The sequence below is a fragment of the Zalophus californianus genome, chromosome 10 (assembly GCF_009762305.2).
Source record: "Zalophus californianus isolate mZalCal1 chromosome 10, mZalCal1.pri.v2, whole genome shotgun sequence".
Classification (NCBI taxonomy): Eukaryota; Metazoa; Chordata; class Mammalia; order Carnivora; family Otariidae; genus Zalophus; species Zalophus californianus.
The window spans coordinates 56,898,220-56,914,502 of record NC_045604.1 but is presented as its reverse complement, the minus strand read 5'-3'; the positions used below and the strand labels follow the sequence as shown (position 1 = coordinate 56,914,502).

General features: G+C 41.4%; 1 protein-coding gene across 2 annotated transcripts; it reads right to left on the bottom strand.

The window, feature by feature from the left end:
- Positions 1-3,410: 3,410 nt before the first annotated feature.
- SELE (selectin E) lies at positions 3,411-14,685 on the bottom strand. Of its 2 annotated transcripts, none has more exons than XM_027612392.1 (14): positions 14,577-14,685; positions 14,158-14,242; positions 13,210-13,596; positions 12,586-12,693; positions 12,186-12,371; positions 11,199-11,384; positions 10,904-11,092; positions 8,356-8,544; positions 8,055-8,243; positions 7,670-7,846; positions 7,061-7,171; positions 6,282-6,303; positions 6,104-6,176; positions 3,411-5,428 (listed from the first exon to the last, which is right to left on the bottom strand). In XM_027612392.1, exons 2-13 carry the CDS (start codon positions 14,192-14,194, stop codon positions 6,128-6,130), a joined length of 1,830 nt encoding a protein of 609 aa, XP_027468193.1. In that variant the 5' UTR covers positions 14,195-14,242; positions 14,577-14,685; the 3' UTR covers positions 3,411-5,428; positions 6,104-6,127. The 2 variants fall into 2 exon arrangements, with proteins under 2 accessions (XP_027468193.1, XP_027468194.1); XM_027612393.1 differs by having other exon boundaries at positions 6,104-6,173.
- Positions 14,686-16,283: the final 1,598 nt, after the last annotated feature.

The window sequence follows — 16,283 nt, the reverse complement described above, 5'->3', positions numbered from 1 at the left end:
TCAGTTAAAATGTGTATCAGTCAGGGTCCCAGCCAGAAACAGAATTCAACCCAGATGAGTGAATTCTTCACCCATTGAAGAGTCTTTACTAGAGGGACCACTTACATAGATTGGGCAAGGCTAAGAAAACAAACAAGAGAGGATAAGGCCTCCAGAGTCTGGCAGTAGCAGGATGCAGCTGTACCTCTGGGACTGAAGATTCAAAGGAGGAGATGGTGTTAACAGAATCCAGTGAGAATTGCAACTTTAAAGGAGAAGCCACCCATCAGGAGCTATAGTGGAGAAGAAATACAGCTGCTTCTAGAAAGAACACCTGTGCAGGGAAAGGTTGGGTAAGACATATCCTGACCACTCTCTCTTCTTGCTCTTTGATCTCCTGTATGAGCCTCTTATTAGTCAAACCAATCAGACACCAGCCCACCAGTGATGCAGTCTGCAGGGCTCAGCCTCTGGACACAGGGCAGGGAGACCTGAGAATAGATGGGTAGTGAGGGAGGGTGGCAGAGGGGAAGAAAATAACCAGCAAGAAAGAACACATGTCAGACCCTCCAGTGGCTTCTCATCCCACCCAAAGTAAAATCTAAAGTCCTTATATTGGCTCACAAAATCTTACATGGTCAGGCACCTGCTTCCTAATCATTTTTGTCCTCTGAGATTTCCATTCTTTTTTGTAAGCTCAGTTATTCATTTAAATTTCACCTAGAAATTTAAAATATTATAGCAGAAGAGTTTTCAGAATATTAATCCTCTATATTTTCAGAAGCAGAAGGTGTAGCATTCAATAAATGCCAATTGAATAAGTGGATAAAAAAACCCCTTTTTGGTCATAAACTGCAAATGTCCCTTTCTTTTTTAAAGAAAGACTTTATCTCCTTTTTTTTTTTTTTAGTCTCATTATTTTGTTGGATATCTTTGTTGTTCTACTGGTTTGTTGGACATTCTTATTCTTTGAAAACCAAGATCCAGGGTTTTCTTTAGAAAGCTGGTTTAGGTCATCAGGCATCCAGCCAAAACTACATTCAAGCTCTAGACTTGCACCATGTCTACAGGGTACACCAACATTTCAGGCCCTTGTCCAAGAGAAGGAAAGACCTCGGGTCCACCAAAGTTGGGTTTTGGGAGGGTGGGGGTAGTTATTTAGTGACATTGTCAGATAGACACTCAATTTATTCACCTTTCTATACATTTTAAATTCTGGCCTTATATCAAGTTAGATTTCTAAAGGACTCAGACCACATCAACTTAGCCCCTCACTAAGTTCCCCTCACTGAGTCCATCAATGCTGTGTTTTTTTGGCTTTTATCAAAGCATTTTTCATATGGATGTTTTTGAGTCATACGGATGGATTTTGTGTTTGTTAAAAACACTTTTCTTGAAGGTACAGTGAGAAATTTGGTTTAAATTTAGTGCACATTCATCTATACCATGGAATATGATTCAGCCATGAAAAGGAATGAAGTACTGATACATGATATAGTGTGGATGTACCTTGAATGCATTAGGCTTAGTGAAAGACGCCAGACAGAAAAGGCCAGATATTGTGTGATCCCATTTATATGAAATATCTAGAATAGGCAAATCCACAGAGACAGAAAGCAAACTGATGTTTGCCAGGGGCTATGGGGAGAGAGGAATAGGGACTGACTGTTTAATGGGTATAGGGTTTTCTTTTGATGAGAATATTTTTAACTAGATAGAGATGGTGATTGCACAACACTAGGAATGTACTAAATATCACTCTGAATTGTACACTTTAAAGTGGTTGCTTTTATGTTATATAAACTTTACCTCAATAATAATAATTTTAAAAATAGTGCACATTCAATCTAAAGAGAAGATTTGGGGTAGGCAAGGTCATGGGACATGTTAGCAGCCACTTGAAAGGTTTTTGGGAGAAGAGTGGTTATTTGGCTATTCTGTGGTACCCAAAGGGCAGAACTAGAATGAGTAGGTGAGCATTATAAACCATCGCAAAACCCCAGAGAGACTGAAACCATTGCTGGAGAACTATTTGGGTCATTGAGTACCATTGACAGAAGAAGCCTTCCCTTGTGCCTATCCCCCATCACAGATGACTGCAAGGCTTACTTGTTCATTGCTGCCAACCAAAGCTGTGTTCACAGCAGTTTCCAACATAAGTTTATCATGGGTAGAAGGAATGTGCAGTCTCACACAACAACCAGTAACCCCACAGCCAGGGTGCCCAGTTCTCCAATAACATGCTTCTCCTCCATTCACCTTCTCCCCTAGACACAGCCTCAACTTTGACATCACCCCAAACTGTGCCAACTTCAAAATCACATACTCCAGCATCCCCCCCTTTAATCACAGTCACCTATTCTAGTAGATCTAGTGCTCCAGTATCTCACTGCAGCACTTGTCAATCGTACCTCACCGAACCTCCAGGCCATTAACTAGTTCCTTTATTTCATCTTTACTTCCATTCTGTTCTGTACTATTGTCAAACCTATCTCGTCTCCACAACTGGATTTCAAACCTTGCCTTCTGAGACAACTCATTCCACTTGAGAAAATTGGTCCTGTTCCTTATCATGAGCCTATCTGCGTTTGTTTGTCCACATATTCATTCATTCATTCAAAAAATATTTGTTAAGTATCTATGGTATATCAGGAATATGCTACATTCTAGGAACAGAGCAATGAACAAGGTAAATTACTTCTACCCTTAAGGAACTTAGAATCTAGTAGAAAAGACAGGTATTAAGCAATTACACAATAATTAGTTACTTAGGATTAAAGGAAGGAAGAAAAATATGGGTTGTGAGAGCACTAAAGAGGTGACTTAATCTAAGGAGTCAATTGCCATGAAGGGACATTTGAGCAAAGAACATGAAACCTGAGTAGGAGTCAAGCAGGCAAAGAATGGGGGACTCCTTGATGAGGACGGTGGGTAACTCCAGTTGAAAGAAGCCGATGTGTTCAAAGGCGTCAAAGTGGGCAGACACAGCTCTTCATTGTGGATGGAGTGCAATGCCTGAAGGGGCATGGCGTGAAATGAGGATGGGAGACAGGCAAGACTAGATTTTGTGTGACTTGTGGGCTGTGTCACAGTCCCTCCCAACAGTAGACTGAGAGCCTGGAGACTCCGGGGATTTTATCATTTTATCCAGGGGTTGTGATAAGGATCTGTTCTGAGGCTGTCGGTGAGAGCACAGCTGGTTAAGGGTTATTACAAGAACTATTGATAGGAAGGATTTGACACCATTGGGAGAGTAAGGAGAAGAACAAAATCCCCTTGATTATAGCCAAAACTCTCTTGTGGTGTTGGTTGAACCATCTTATGAGTATACCAAAACTACTGGACTGTACACTTAAGAAGGGTGAATTTTATGGAATGTGAATTTTATCTAAATAAAATAGAACTTTTAAGAAAGAACCTACACACAGAACTAAATATAAACATGTTTATTATCAAACTTTGTATTGCCATGTCAAATACAAAATGGGTATGGCATAAGCTTAAATAAATACATACTTTAAAAACTATAAAATATTTTAAATCATAATTTAAAATACTTTACTAAACCCAAACACAGACCACATTTACATTTCATACAGCTATTTCCATTGCAGTATATAAATATTTATATTTACAACATTTGAACAGTTTCAGAGAAAATAATAATCCATTCCATAGGTAGCCTGCTCGCAATAGTTGTTTATTTCTCTCTCCCTTATTTCCCAGAGTTCTTTGCTCTGTCAAAATCTCTGAACTTCTGACCCTTAGCATTCCTCCCTGTTTGCTTTTGGCTTTGTCTTGGCCAACATACAGCCAGCACTTGTCCGAAACTTTGCTTTTTCAACACATCCTAAATTAGTGAAAGCGTGGGAGAGTTTTGATTCTCATGTCATTTGCAAGATGGAGTGAGAAGCTCTGGTGATGGACAGGCCAAGAATTTCTCACTGCCAATGATCAACTGATAACTGGAGATTCCTTAGTAATTTTAACCTCCTATATTTATAAATAAATTTAAATATGCACTCATCCAGACCTTCCTTTCTTCATGAACACCCTAACAAACAGAATAACGCAATTAGGGAATAAATATTAAAAGTCTCCACTTGAAAAAAAATCCACTGGACAAATCCTTTACATGGTGAGTTCCTACCATAAATTTAAAATCTTACGTAGTATGCAAGAATTATATGTTGATGCATCGCATCTGACAACATCTTTGTAGGGATGCAAAGCACATCCATATTTCTACATTTTTTTCAACAAAGATATTCATAAAAGTGTACCTTCATTTGTATGCATTTACACTTTTTTTCAAATCAGAACACTTGGCCTCATGGAAGTTTTTCATCATGGAAAACCACGTACCTCTGAAAACAGAGATGACAGTGTACAAGTGTATGCCATTCAGGTTCTACTCTCCTGATACTACTTATGTTTTTACTTATTTTTTTTAAAGTAGGCTCCATGCCCAGCATGGAGCCCAATGCGAGCTTGAACTCATGACCCTGAGACCAAGACCTGAGCTGAGAACGAGAGGCAGAAACTTAACAGACTGAGCCACGCAGGAGCCCCACTACTCATGTTTTTAAAAGCAACTATAGTAAAACATTCACAAATTTATACTGGTTAACATTATACATCTCTGGGGGGACAAATTTACTACAGACATAACATCATGTTTGTTAATAAACAAAGATCTAGGTTAAGTAACTTTTACCCTAACATAGTCTTAACATGCACATATTTTAAAGTCCCTACAACACTTGTATTGAATTAAGAATTAGGGAAGATTGTACTTTAGTCAATGCAAATAAAAGAATACAATCTTTAAGAGCACTTTATAAAGCACTGAGTCCCACAGGGATAAAAGTGATTAAGACTGTGCTTAGTAATCCTCACACAGAGTATTAAGTAGGATTTCCCCATGCACAAGCCCGTGGGCATTAAAAAATTATCATTTTTTGCACTTTGGTAATAGAATATCTTTGGCCAAGTTGTTTTCCCTAAACTCCTGAGAATTATTCGTCCCCATGACAGCAACCATGTAATCAGTAGTTGAGACACAGTGAGGGGCAAAAGAAAGAAACAATACCAAAAATACTGTGTTTCTCCACTGAGATCTCATAGTGAGCAGGGGAGAGAGTTAGAACAGGAATTCTAAGATTCCAGAGCCTGAGTCTCTTCACTTTTGTCCAGAAGAGAATATGCTTTTCCTCCATCATCCAGCACTTTCCAGAAGCTGAGAACAGGAAAGAGAAAGCTGAGTCTTGCTGGTGGCAGTCTGGCCTCACCCACTAGAGTGTGGACCGTTGAAGTCCTCATGGGTGCCATGCTCCCAGCTGTAAAAGCAATGGATGTGGGAGCTGGAAAGCACCAGAGAGCAGAGGAGCCCTTTCTGTCTCTGCCATCATCAGGGCATTTCTCTAGTTCCCTGGAGGTACCTGTGTTCCTGCAAACAAAGAATGCATGCCATCAGGACACTTAATATTCTGCATTAATAGCAACAACAAAATTCACCTTCTAGCACAGACCACTGTGTTCACTGTCACTGGAGAGTCCAAGTATGAACAGCAAAATCCTATTCAGTTAGGGCAGTGAAAATATTCTGTATGATACTGGAATGGTGGATACATGTCATTATACACTTGTCAAATCCCATAGAATATACAAAACCAAGAGGGAACTCTAATGTAAACTGTGGACTTTAGTTAATAATAATGGATTTGTATTGGCCCATCAATTGTAACAAAATGCCACACTAACACAAGTTGTTAATAACAGAGGACTTTGGAGGTTCGGGGGTATGTTAGAATTCTAGTTATATAGCAACAGTCCATATCTCATACAATTCCTAGTTTAGAACAATTTCTAGAAGATAGTAAGTGCCCCATAAGGGTTAACAATCAGCATTATTATTATTAACTTTCAAAAGTGAAATGACTCTATAAAGGCCAAATTTGTTTTTTTCCTCTCCTTCTACAAAGAAATGAAACAAACTTCCATAAAACACCATGAAGGTGGTGATTCTCCCCTAAGAAACCGGCAGGTTTGGAGGGCTCAAGGAGCAACAGAACATGAAGAAAGGATACGTTCTTTCAAAATCATATGTGATTTCAAGTCTTACCTGATTCCTTTTGACTTAAAATGACTACAAAGGCATGTGGAAGGATCCGTCTGATTGAAGGCTTTGGCAGCTGCTGCGGAATACATGAGAACACTAAATTAAGCCCTGTTTTCCAACATAAACAGAGAAAAATGTGTAGACTATTCAATGGCATGCTTTGGACAAGAGTGCAACTTACCTGGCAGGAACAAATTTCTTTGCTGCAAGAAAAAGAAAACCATTAATTTGGACTAAAGGACTTTTAAGGAGATATCACATTCAGAAACACTATGGTTCTATTCACCAGGGACTGCAAACTCCACGCCTTCAGGGTCCCTGTGATAAGCCCAGTGCAAACACAGCTTGGTGCCAAGGGGGTGACAATGCAAAGCACACACTCATCCTAAGGGCCTAGCAGTTTCCTAATGCTAGCAACAGCTACAGGCTCAGTGTGCAGAGTTCATCTGTCAGTTTTTCATGAGAAATCCCAAATCTAGATTTTATGTGAGATTTCCCATTTTATAAATGTCAGAACTTAATTTAAAAAAATGTTAACTATTCCATAAGCCAAACAAACCCTGAGTGTGGCTAAATGTGTTTGCAGGGTCCCCAGGAGATACTCCCACATTTAAGCCTGTATTCCCAATAAATGTTTTGGAAACGTTTTCGCCATTTCCTGGGAGCACAACCCTATAGCTTCACTGCACAACTCTCAGGGGGGCCACAGAATTCCCTGTGAATGGCATCCCTTGGAGCTGTCCACTGTTAAATAACATGTATATTTCCTAAAACTCTTCCACTTTGAGTTGTACTACATGCTCTTTCTCTAAGACCATGGCTCAATTATACTATTCATTAGTGTTTCTCTAGTAACTCAAGTCTAATTACTAATGTGCAAGAGAGAACATGACTCATCAATGAGAAAAAGAAATACATTTTTCAAGAACATTTTTGGAGTATGCTCCCAAGCTCCCTTACCTCTCTTGCGTAGGCGTTTCAGGAGCCAGAGGAGAAATGAGGCTGATGTCAAGAGGGAGGTCACAGCAGCGGTGAGTCCGATTGCCAGGGGAGCATTGGACTCAGTGGGAGCTAGGGAGACAGAGAGGCAAGAACTGTCATGAGAAGAAACTGAATTTAAAGTCTTTCTGTTCTGTCCATTTGCCCTTTCCTTTGCACACTGATGAGCCGTCTACTTCAATGCATATGGAGGAGACATGGTAAGGACTAAAGGCTTCTGAGATGGGCCCAAACCACCTGTGGCAGCTTGTCTCCTGCCACTGCCAAGAGACCTCTAACGTGCCAAGCTCTTCACAGAACCCACTGCACCTTGGTCAAGACCACGTGTGCTCTCTCCATTATTTGTCTTCCTTTTCCCTACTTTGACCTCTAGCTCTCCTTTTCCACTTGTCAGAATTCTACCCATTCCATCCACCTGTCACCTCTTCTGTTTCCTATCACCATAAAATTAAATATTCACCAGCTTCTCAACCTTGGGAACCTTCCTAGTGTGAACATAATGAATGGTTCATTACTTTCCCCTTCTTCTGTCTAGCCCCCCCAGAGAGCCAGCACCAATTAGTGCTTCACCTTCACAGGTAGGCGGCATCCCAGACCAGTGTCCTGTGGCATCACATGTCAGAGCTGCAGACCCATTGAGTGTCCATCCTTCAGGACATGCAAACGCACACACAGCGCCAAACACGGGCTCCCCGCTGCAGCTCACGTTCATCTTTCCAGAAACTGCCAGACTTGAACATTGTACCACTGCAAATGATGGACACATGGGTGGAGGTTAACAAAAGTCTCCTGGAAAATGTCTAAAACTGGCTGAAAAGTCATAATAAATGTAACTTATAAGCACTACTTAGTTTTCAGCATGTAGGAAATTAGGATCACACCCATTAGGGCAATCTAGCTTCAGACATGTATGAAATATTTGACCTTACCCCTTAAAGTCTAAATTCAATCCTACCTTGGCAGGATGGGACCTCCTGTGTCCACTGTCCCTGAGATGTGCACTCAAGCTGAGCTGACCCATGTAATTCAAAGCCTTCTTCACAGCTGAAAGCACAGGAGGACCTGTAGCTGAACTCTCCAGTAGAGGAATGGGCACACCTCACAGAGCCACGCTGGAGCTGATGGACAGCATCACATTTCACAGCTGAAAGATACGAGTAAGCACATTAGAAGTCTGTATCAGGAAGCAACAGTTTTCTCACGTCATCAAACCCCTAGCTCTTCAATTGTTTTTATCTTAAAAACAAAAACTGTACCTTCACATGTGGGCTCCTCACTGTCCCATTCACCTGTGGGACCACACTGGAGTTTTTTGGATCCCTTCAACACAAATCCCTTCTCACAGAAGAACTCACAGCTGGACCCACTTTGGAAACTTCCAGAAGCACTAGGAAGACAACTCATGTAGCCTTTCTCTGGGGTGGACAAGGCTTTACACTGAAAAGCTGAGATACCAAAATGATGGTCAGAAAATATTGCAGTGGAACTGGAGAGTGCTTAGCATTTGATGAATGAACTCATTCATTTTGGACAAAGCAATGCTCAGCGATCTCAAGGCTCTTCATTACTCCCTGGACAACTGGGAAGATGACAGTGTTTTCTTTGAATGCCAATCCCTTCATTGACAATGGCACTCAGTAAAGGATAGCCTTTAATAGAACCAGTGGTTCCTGAGCACTGTTCTGACATTTAAAAGAAGTTACAGTTAAGAGAAAGATTTTATGTAGTCAGAGAGCAAATTATGGGTCCCGGATGCTAACAGATGATGCCAGAACACAAAAGGAAGGTAAGAAGGCAGCACAAAAAATGTGCCTGCTTTGAGGTGCCTGGGTGGCTCAGTTGGTTAAGTGACTGCCTTCGGCTCAGGTCATGATCCTGGAGTCTCGGGATCGAGTCCCACATCTGGCTCCCTCCTCGGCAGGGAGTCTGCTTCTCCTTCTGACCCTCCCCGCTATCATGCTCTCATTCTCTCTCTCTCTCTCTCTCTCTCTCATTCTCTCTAATAAATAAAATCTTTTAAAAAAATAAAAATTAAAAATGTGTCTGCTTTGCAGTTTGGTTTTGGTCTTGTGGCTTCTTACCACTGGAAATCATTCTGTGCTATATTTGGCGACAGAAATACCAGGACATGATAATGCAAACTGCTTGTTTTCAACATCATTGCTCTTGCTTTAAAGTGAATTAAATTTTAGTGCTTATGTAGGTATTAAGGGTGTCTTTACACATGACACCACACTTGGCACATTCTCGTCACTGCTAATTATGAGCAGTTTCAGAAGAAAAGCATTAGAAGAGTTTTAAAATCAAGTCATGTTCAAATATTTGCAAATGATATATCAGATAAAGGGCTAGTATCCAAAATCTATAAAGAACTTATCAAACTCAACACCCAAAGAACAAATAATCCAATCCAGAAATGGGCAGAAGACATGAACAGACATTTTTCCAAAGAAGACATCCAAATGGCCAACAGACACATGAAAAAGTGCTCAACATCGCTCGGCATCAGGGAAATCCAAATCAAAACCTCCATGAGATACCACCTCACACCAGTCAGAATGGCTAAAATTAACAAGTCAGGAAACGACAGATGTTGGTGGGGATGTGGAGAAAGGGGAACCCTCCTACACTGTTGGTGGGAACGCAAGCTGGTGCAATCCCTCTGGAAAACAGTATGGAGGTTCCTCAAACAGTTGAAAATAGAGCTACCCTACAATCCAGCAATTGCACTACTGGGTATTTACCACAAAGATACAAATGTAGGGATCCGAAGGGGTACGTGCACCCCAATGTTTATAGCAGCAATGTCCACAATAGCCAAACTGTGGAAAGAGCCAAGATGTCCATCGACAGATGAATGGATAAAGAAGAGGTGGTAAATATACACAATGGAATATTATGCAGCCATCAAAAGGAATGAGATCTTGCCATTTGCAATGACGTGGATGGAACTGGAGGGTGTTATGCTGAGAGAAATAAGTCAATCAGAGAAGGACCTGTATCATATGACCTCACTGATATGAGGAATTCTGAATCTCAGGAAACAAACTGAGGGTTGCTGGAGTGGTGGGGGGTGGGAGGGATGGGGTGGCTGTGTGATAGACAATTGGGGAGGGTATGTGCTATGGTGAGCGCTGTGAATTGTGCAAGACTGTTGAGTCGCCGATCTGTACTTCTGCGACAAATAATGCAACATATGTTAAGAAAAAAGAAAAGGAAGAAAATAGCAGGAGGGGAAGAATGAGGGGGAGTAAGTCAGAGGGGGAGACGAATCATGAGAGACGATGGACTCTGAAAAACAAACTGAGGGTTCTAGAGGGGAGGAGGGTGGGGGGATGGGTTAGCCTGGTGATGAGTATTCAAGGGGGCACGTTCTGCATGGAGCACTGGGTGTTATGCACAAACAATGAATCATGGAACACTACATCAAAAACTAATGATGTAATATATGGTGGTTAACATAACAATAAAAAAATCAAGTCATGTTCTCACAGTCCTACCTTCAAATGTTCTCATGTGATTTCCCCTTAGATTAAGGGGTCTGCCTACTCCATGCCAATGCCTACAAAGCCACATTCACACAGCACAAGAAACCGGCAAACATCCACTCTTAGTACATACAATCCTTTCCCTGGATAAGCATTGGTTCTTTTATATGAAACTCAAAAACATAAGATGAACATTGCCCATCACATCTGATTACTCTAGTTAAAGTAAGCATCCAGTTTCATTTTAACTGCCCAAGTCTGAAGATTGCTGCCCTTTAAGGAAGGGGGTATGTAAAGGAGAAGTTCTTGGGCTTACCTTCACAAACTGGGACTTGCTGATTCCATTTCCCTTGTGCTGTGCATTCAAGTTGGGTTGGCCCCTGCACCAGGAAGCCTTCCTCGCATGTGAAATTGCAGGAGGACCCGAAGGTGAACTCGCCAGCTGGGGAGTGGCTGCAGCTCACAGACCCATTCTGAGGATGGTCAATGGCCTCACATGTCACAGCTGTAACATAGACACCCACGTACATTAGCAGGTCTGGCCTGACCATTTCAAGTACAGGTTGAGAAAAAGAACGTTTACAGTAAATCTTGACATGGAGCAACTCTACCTTTACATGTTGGCTTCTTGTTGTCCCAATTCCCAGATGAGGTACACTGGAGGCGCTTGGGTCCCATTAGTTTAAATCCTTCTTCACACTCAAAGGCACAAGATGTGTTCCATGGGAAGTTTCCAGAGCTTTCAAGACAGTCCATAGTGCCATTGGCAGGCTTTGTCAAAGCATTGCACTCAACCACTGGGGATTTGAAAGAATACCATGAATTTTACAGAAGAATGATATGTTCACTTCCTAGTGAGTTGAAATTTATAAGAGGGCAAGGAAGCAGCTTTCAAACAGTAAATCCCAAAGTCCTAAGTTAATTTGAGGGGACATGCACATACACTATAAAGTTTTTATGCTTTTTTATTAATACTTTCATCTTCTCTGATTGATTTATACTTTGACCATGCTGAGTGGTCTCTGATCTATGTTATCATATCTCTCATCATGCCTCTGATCTACTTTACAGAAGGCAAAAACAAAGAAGAAAAACAGCTTCTCGATCAGGATTTATGACTAGTTGTGAAAACAAAAATACTGACATACACAAGACATTCATTTATGTCAGCCCAGCAGGACCTGGAGGCAAAAAGTCTTCATCTCCAGCCTAGAAAGATAAGCCTGAGAGAGAAAAAGAGCTGTTGGGACTGCTTGACTCCCATGGTCTTACGTATCTACTGCATCAAGAAAGGCCAAGCAGGAGAAGTCATGAAGATTTCTTGAGTGTGGTGCCAGCACTATGGGCACTCTCTTACACATCACCAGAGCCTCAGAAGCACCCATCTCAAACACAGTGGTTTTTCTAAAAACCTCTCTCAAATCAAGCAGGCACCCTACTGACCACACATATTGGCTGGGAGAAGAAGTCTTATTAAGAACAACAAAAAGAACTTTCCCTAGAGTTTCGAAAGTGCTATAAGTTGGATAAAAAAAAAAAAAAACAAGGACACGAGGGATGAGTCAGAGAGTGTTGTGTGCATTCGGAGAGAGATTTACCATTGCAGGCTGGAAGAGGAGTGCTCCAGTCCCCTGTGGAAGTACACCACGTGGTCTCTGTGCTGCTTGGGAGGTAACCCTTTTCACAGCTGATGGAGCAGGAAGAATTGTAGCTGAAGTGCCCCAGAGGGTGAGTGCAAACCAGGCTTCCGTGCCCAGGGTCTTCCTGTGCTCGACAGGTCACAACTGAAAGGAGAAACCACATCAGATCCTCTTTCACCTAGCATAAAGTGAGAAAGCCCTGGGGGTAAATCTGGGATTTGAAGCCAGGGCTCTTAAGCACCACATGACACTACATGCCCTGGGGAAGGGAGGACATGCACACCTGACACCCAAGCCAGCTGGGACATGGGAAGGTGCTACCAACTCAAGTGAAGGAGCAGGTGAGACGGGGACCTACCTTGCTCACACCTGAGTCCACTGAAGCCGGGGTAGCACTCACAGGTGTAGCTGTTGACGGTCTCCACACACTCACCATGGCCGCTGCAGGATGTAGGGGTACAGGCAGCTGCAGAAAACACAATGAGGAAGAGGATCGTCATTGTGCTTATAATGCGTTCCTTTGGGTTGAGGATCAACAGTGTGTGACAGAGATGTCACCATTTATAGGGACTGCCAGAGATTTTAGCTGAAGTGCTTCACGCAATGTCAAAGCTGGGTTTTAAGCTAAGCTGATGTTAATGTGCAGGTGTCAGGGGTACAGTTGTCATTGGCATCAAGAATAGAAAATTCTCTTTATCACAAACTTTCAAGATAGTTTTCCTTCTACAAGTAAATGAGTTACTAAAATATGTGTTGTATGTGCATACAGTGCCTATGTATTGACCTACATATATACATACATTCTTGCCTACATTCACACAAAGAAGCAAAAAGATATAATTTGCCAACAGAATGTTTTAAAATTGTATTTTTTAAGAACATAACATTACCATAATAGAGACCAGGTTTTGCATACTGTCAATAATTTGTCAAGATGCCCTCAGCCTGAAACTCCCTCCCATGGAGGCCTCAAGCCCCGTACCTGTGTAACACAAGGCAAGTTTCTTTTTGTCGCATCTCTCATCATTCCACTTGCCCGTGTCCTTTTCTCTCTTGATGTAGATCTCCACACAGTCTTCATTGGTTTGCTTATTGTTCGGTTCGCCTGGAGCCCAGTTCTTGGCTTCTTCGGTCAGAAGCTTCTGGGTCCCTATCCAGGTCCACTGCTTATTGACCTTTCTGATTCCGATCCAGTAGTAAGTTGATGAATAGCTGAACATGGAGTTCAGGTACTTAATTTCTTCTTGGTTTTGAATCGCAACCAGATGCGTGTACCTTTGCTGACAGTAAGAACTAGCTTCGTCAAAAGTCATGGTTTCTGTGGAGGCATTGTACGACCAGGCTCCACTCTCCTTAAACAGGAGAAGCGCTAAAGGGGAAAGTGTGAAAGGCATGGAAAGGTTAGTCCTAATATAGTTTGACTCTATTAATCGGGCTTTTTATAGTCTTATTTTCATCAACCAGTGGCCTTGGAATGACTTGAATTTTTTTCACCTTTTCCAAAGTAAGAAGAGGTATAGATGGAGAAACCACTTATTGTGTGTATCTTTTGTGGTTGAGCCTCTCTGCACTCACCCACCACAATCTATCGGGATATCCACTACAGTAGAATAATAATCAAAATAACTAAGCTTACTGAGCACTTAATATGCACCACAAGAACTGTCTGAGGCCCTTTCCATAATACTGCAACCTCACAATGCCTCTGGGAAATAGGCCACTCATGATCAACACTTTACACATTAGGAAGTTGAGACACAAAGAGGTAAATTGTCCCTAACCCAGGATGGAATGCATTGTGCGGAGAGGCCAGAGATGCTGCTAAACATCATACAAAGCATGGGTCCCCCACAAGGAGGAATTATCCTGCCTGAAATGCCAATAGTGTCCAGGATGAGAAACCCTGATCTAACGAATGACATTGACTTACCAAGCGTGAGAACAGGGAGAAGCTGTGAAGCGATCATGACTTCTAGGATACTTTTTTATCAAAAGATCAGTCTTGAAATGCCCTTCTGGGGAGAAAAAGTACAAAATTCATTGCAGAAAGAAATTTTAGGTAGCTGGTTACTGAGATCATTCTACGAAGATGTTTTCAGCAGTATCATAAGATTTTAGCTAAAGGATAACAGTGCCATCATCTCAGTTTGTTTCAAGGAAGTTGACTGGAATGAATACATACAAAATTTAAGATTTTCATCATTTAGGTGAAAGAGAAAATCCAGAGTTTAACTGGTCCGGGTACAACAAGAACATGCACAGGTCTTTTATCAAAAGTCTTTTTGCATCTCTATTCATATTGACAATCCTGTTTCAAGGCCACCCTTGTAAAGACCCTTTTGCACTTACTGTTCTGTCAAGCGGTGGCTTTGGTGCCCGCGTTGGAATCCTGTTTGTGTCACTGCTGCTTCTGTCTCGTGCCACTTAGCAGTTCTGATGTGAAGTCAACCAAGAACAGCAGAGCACTGCTCCTGCTGGAGCCCCTTTATAGGGAAGCTCGCTTCCTGTGAGTAATAAGAGGATATGTCCAAACCCAGTAAAGAGGAATTCCCCAGCAGCATCCAAAACTTTCCCGGGAATATCCATAACACAAAAAAATTACAGTGATGTCAGAAACTCAAGTCCTCCAAGCCTTTTTATTTTACATGAATCCTATTAATATGGCACAAATGTGGGGTTTTAAATTCTAATAACATAAAATTGATGTCTTTAAAAAATTTGAAAACTTAACTCTTTAGCAGCATCTCTCCTGTAATTGTGGTAGTAACCAGAATTTCATGAACATAAGCAAACTCAGCCTTAGTTTTACTATCTGTGGGCTACCATTCTTAATTTTCTCATCTGTAGCTGTCAACAGTGGGCCCCCAATCTTTTGTTTTTTCTCTCTCTCACCTACCAGTACAACCCATTTTAAGATACACTGTCTCACAGAAGAATGAATCACAAGGTATATATTAATCCTTAAATTCTGTGGATAGTTATAGCTAAATTACTAGAAATAATATCTCCCAGGTAAATGTTTGAAATAAGGCCTTGTTTCTTAAAAATAACAAAAATGGGAAACAGACTTAGTTGTCCATGTCTGGAAAACGCTTATTCATGATTTGTTCAGTGAGAAAAAATAAAGATTAAAACTATATGTACTCATAGTTACTTGACTCCAATTTTATTTAACAGTTTTAAAATATGAATGTGTAAAGAAAAACAAAACTATACCAAAATGTTAACAGTGGCTATCTCTCATGGCAAGACTTGGGGTAAGTTTTATATTCTTCATGATTATTTTCAGCATTTTCCAACTTTGGCAATGGCCCTCCATTACTTTTATAGTAGAAATAAAACAGTATAAATAATCCTGTGTCCAAATGCAACTGAAGGAGATATATATAATATCACTTATTCTGCTCTTCATTGTGACATTTCTTTGGGGTGATATCTCCAAATCTGCATCTTGTCTAATTTAAATGATAGACACAGTAAATGGGGATCATTTTAATTTCCACAGGAAAAGTTGTTGACCCCTACAAGCACTTTCCAGAAGATCCTAATTCCAAAGCAAATTCTCTCTGTGGCTAAATTTACATTGAGAGAACTTCAGGGAGAGAACTCAATACCAGAAGGAGGTATAAGAGAAAGAACATGGAAGAAATTTGACAGTAAAGATAATTTATTATTAGAGGTTGGGGGGATATTCCAAACCCACTCACCCTCAGAGTTATCCTGCATTCTCCCAGAATATGCCCCTGAGGTTGAGCCAGCAAATTAGGCACCTGGGGACTGGGGGCTGAGGGGCTTTCCTCAGTCTGCCTCTCATAGAGATATGTCAGCACAGTGAGGGCTAGGAGGGGGCGACAGCGACTGTCAGGATCTGATGAGGGCACCCACTTGCTAGAGATGGAGGATGAGTTGAAGAAATTGGGTGAAAGCTGAATAGTTGGGGATGTTGAGTATTATCTCCCCCTCCCCAAATAAACCTATGTTCCCTGAGTAACAGGCTGACTAGAGGTTCCTCAAGGCCCCATTGAATCTCCCAGGCTCTGAAGATGTAGCTGGGTT

Bases quoted from the DNA above. Each gene is read 5' to 3' on its own strand.
- SELE (XM_027612392.1), bottom strand. From the start codon at position 14,194: ATGATCGCTTCACAGCTTCTCCCTGTTCTCACGCTTG. The intron at 12,694-13,209 runs GTACGGGGCTTG...TGTTTTCTGCAG, and splicing joins ACTTGCCTTGTGTTACACAG to CTGCCTGTACCCCTACATCC. The intron at 11,385-12,185 runs GTAAATCTCTCT...TCAAATCCCCAG, and splicing joins TCCTCTTCCAGCCTGCAATG to TGGTTGAGTGCAATGCTTTG.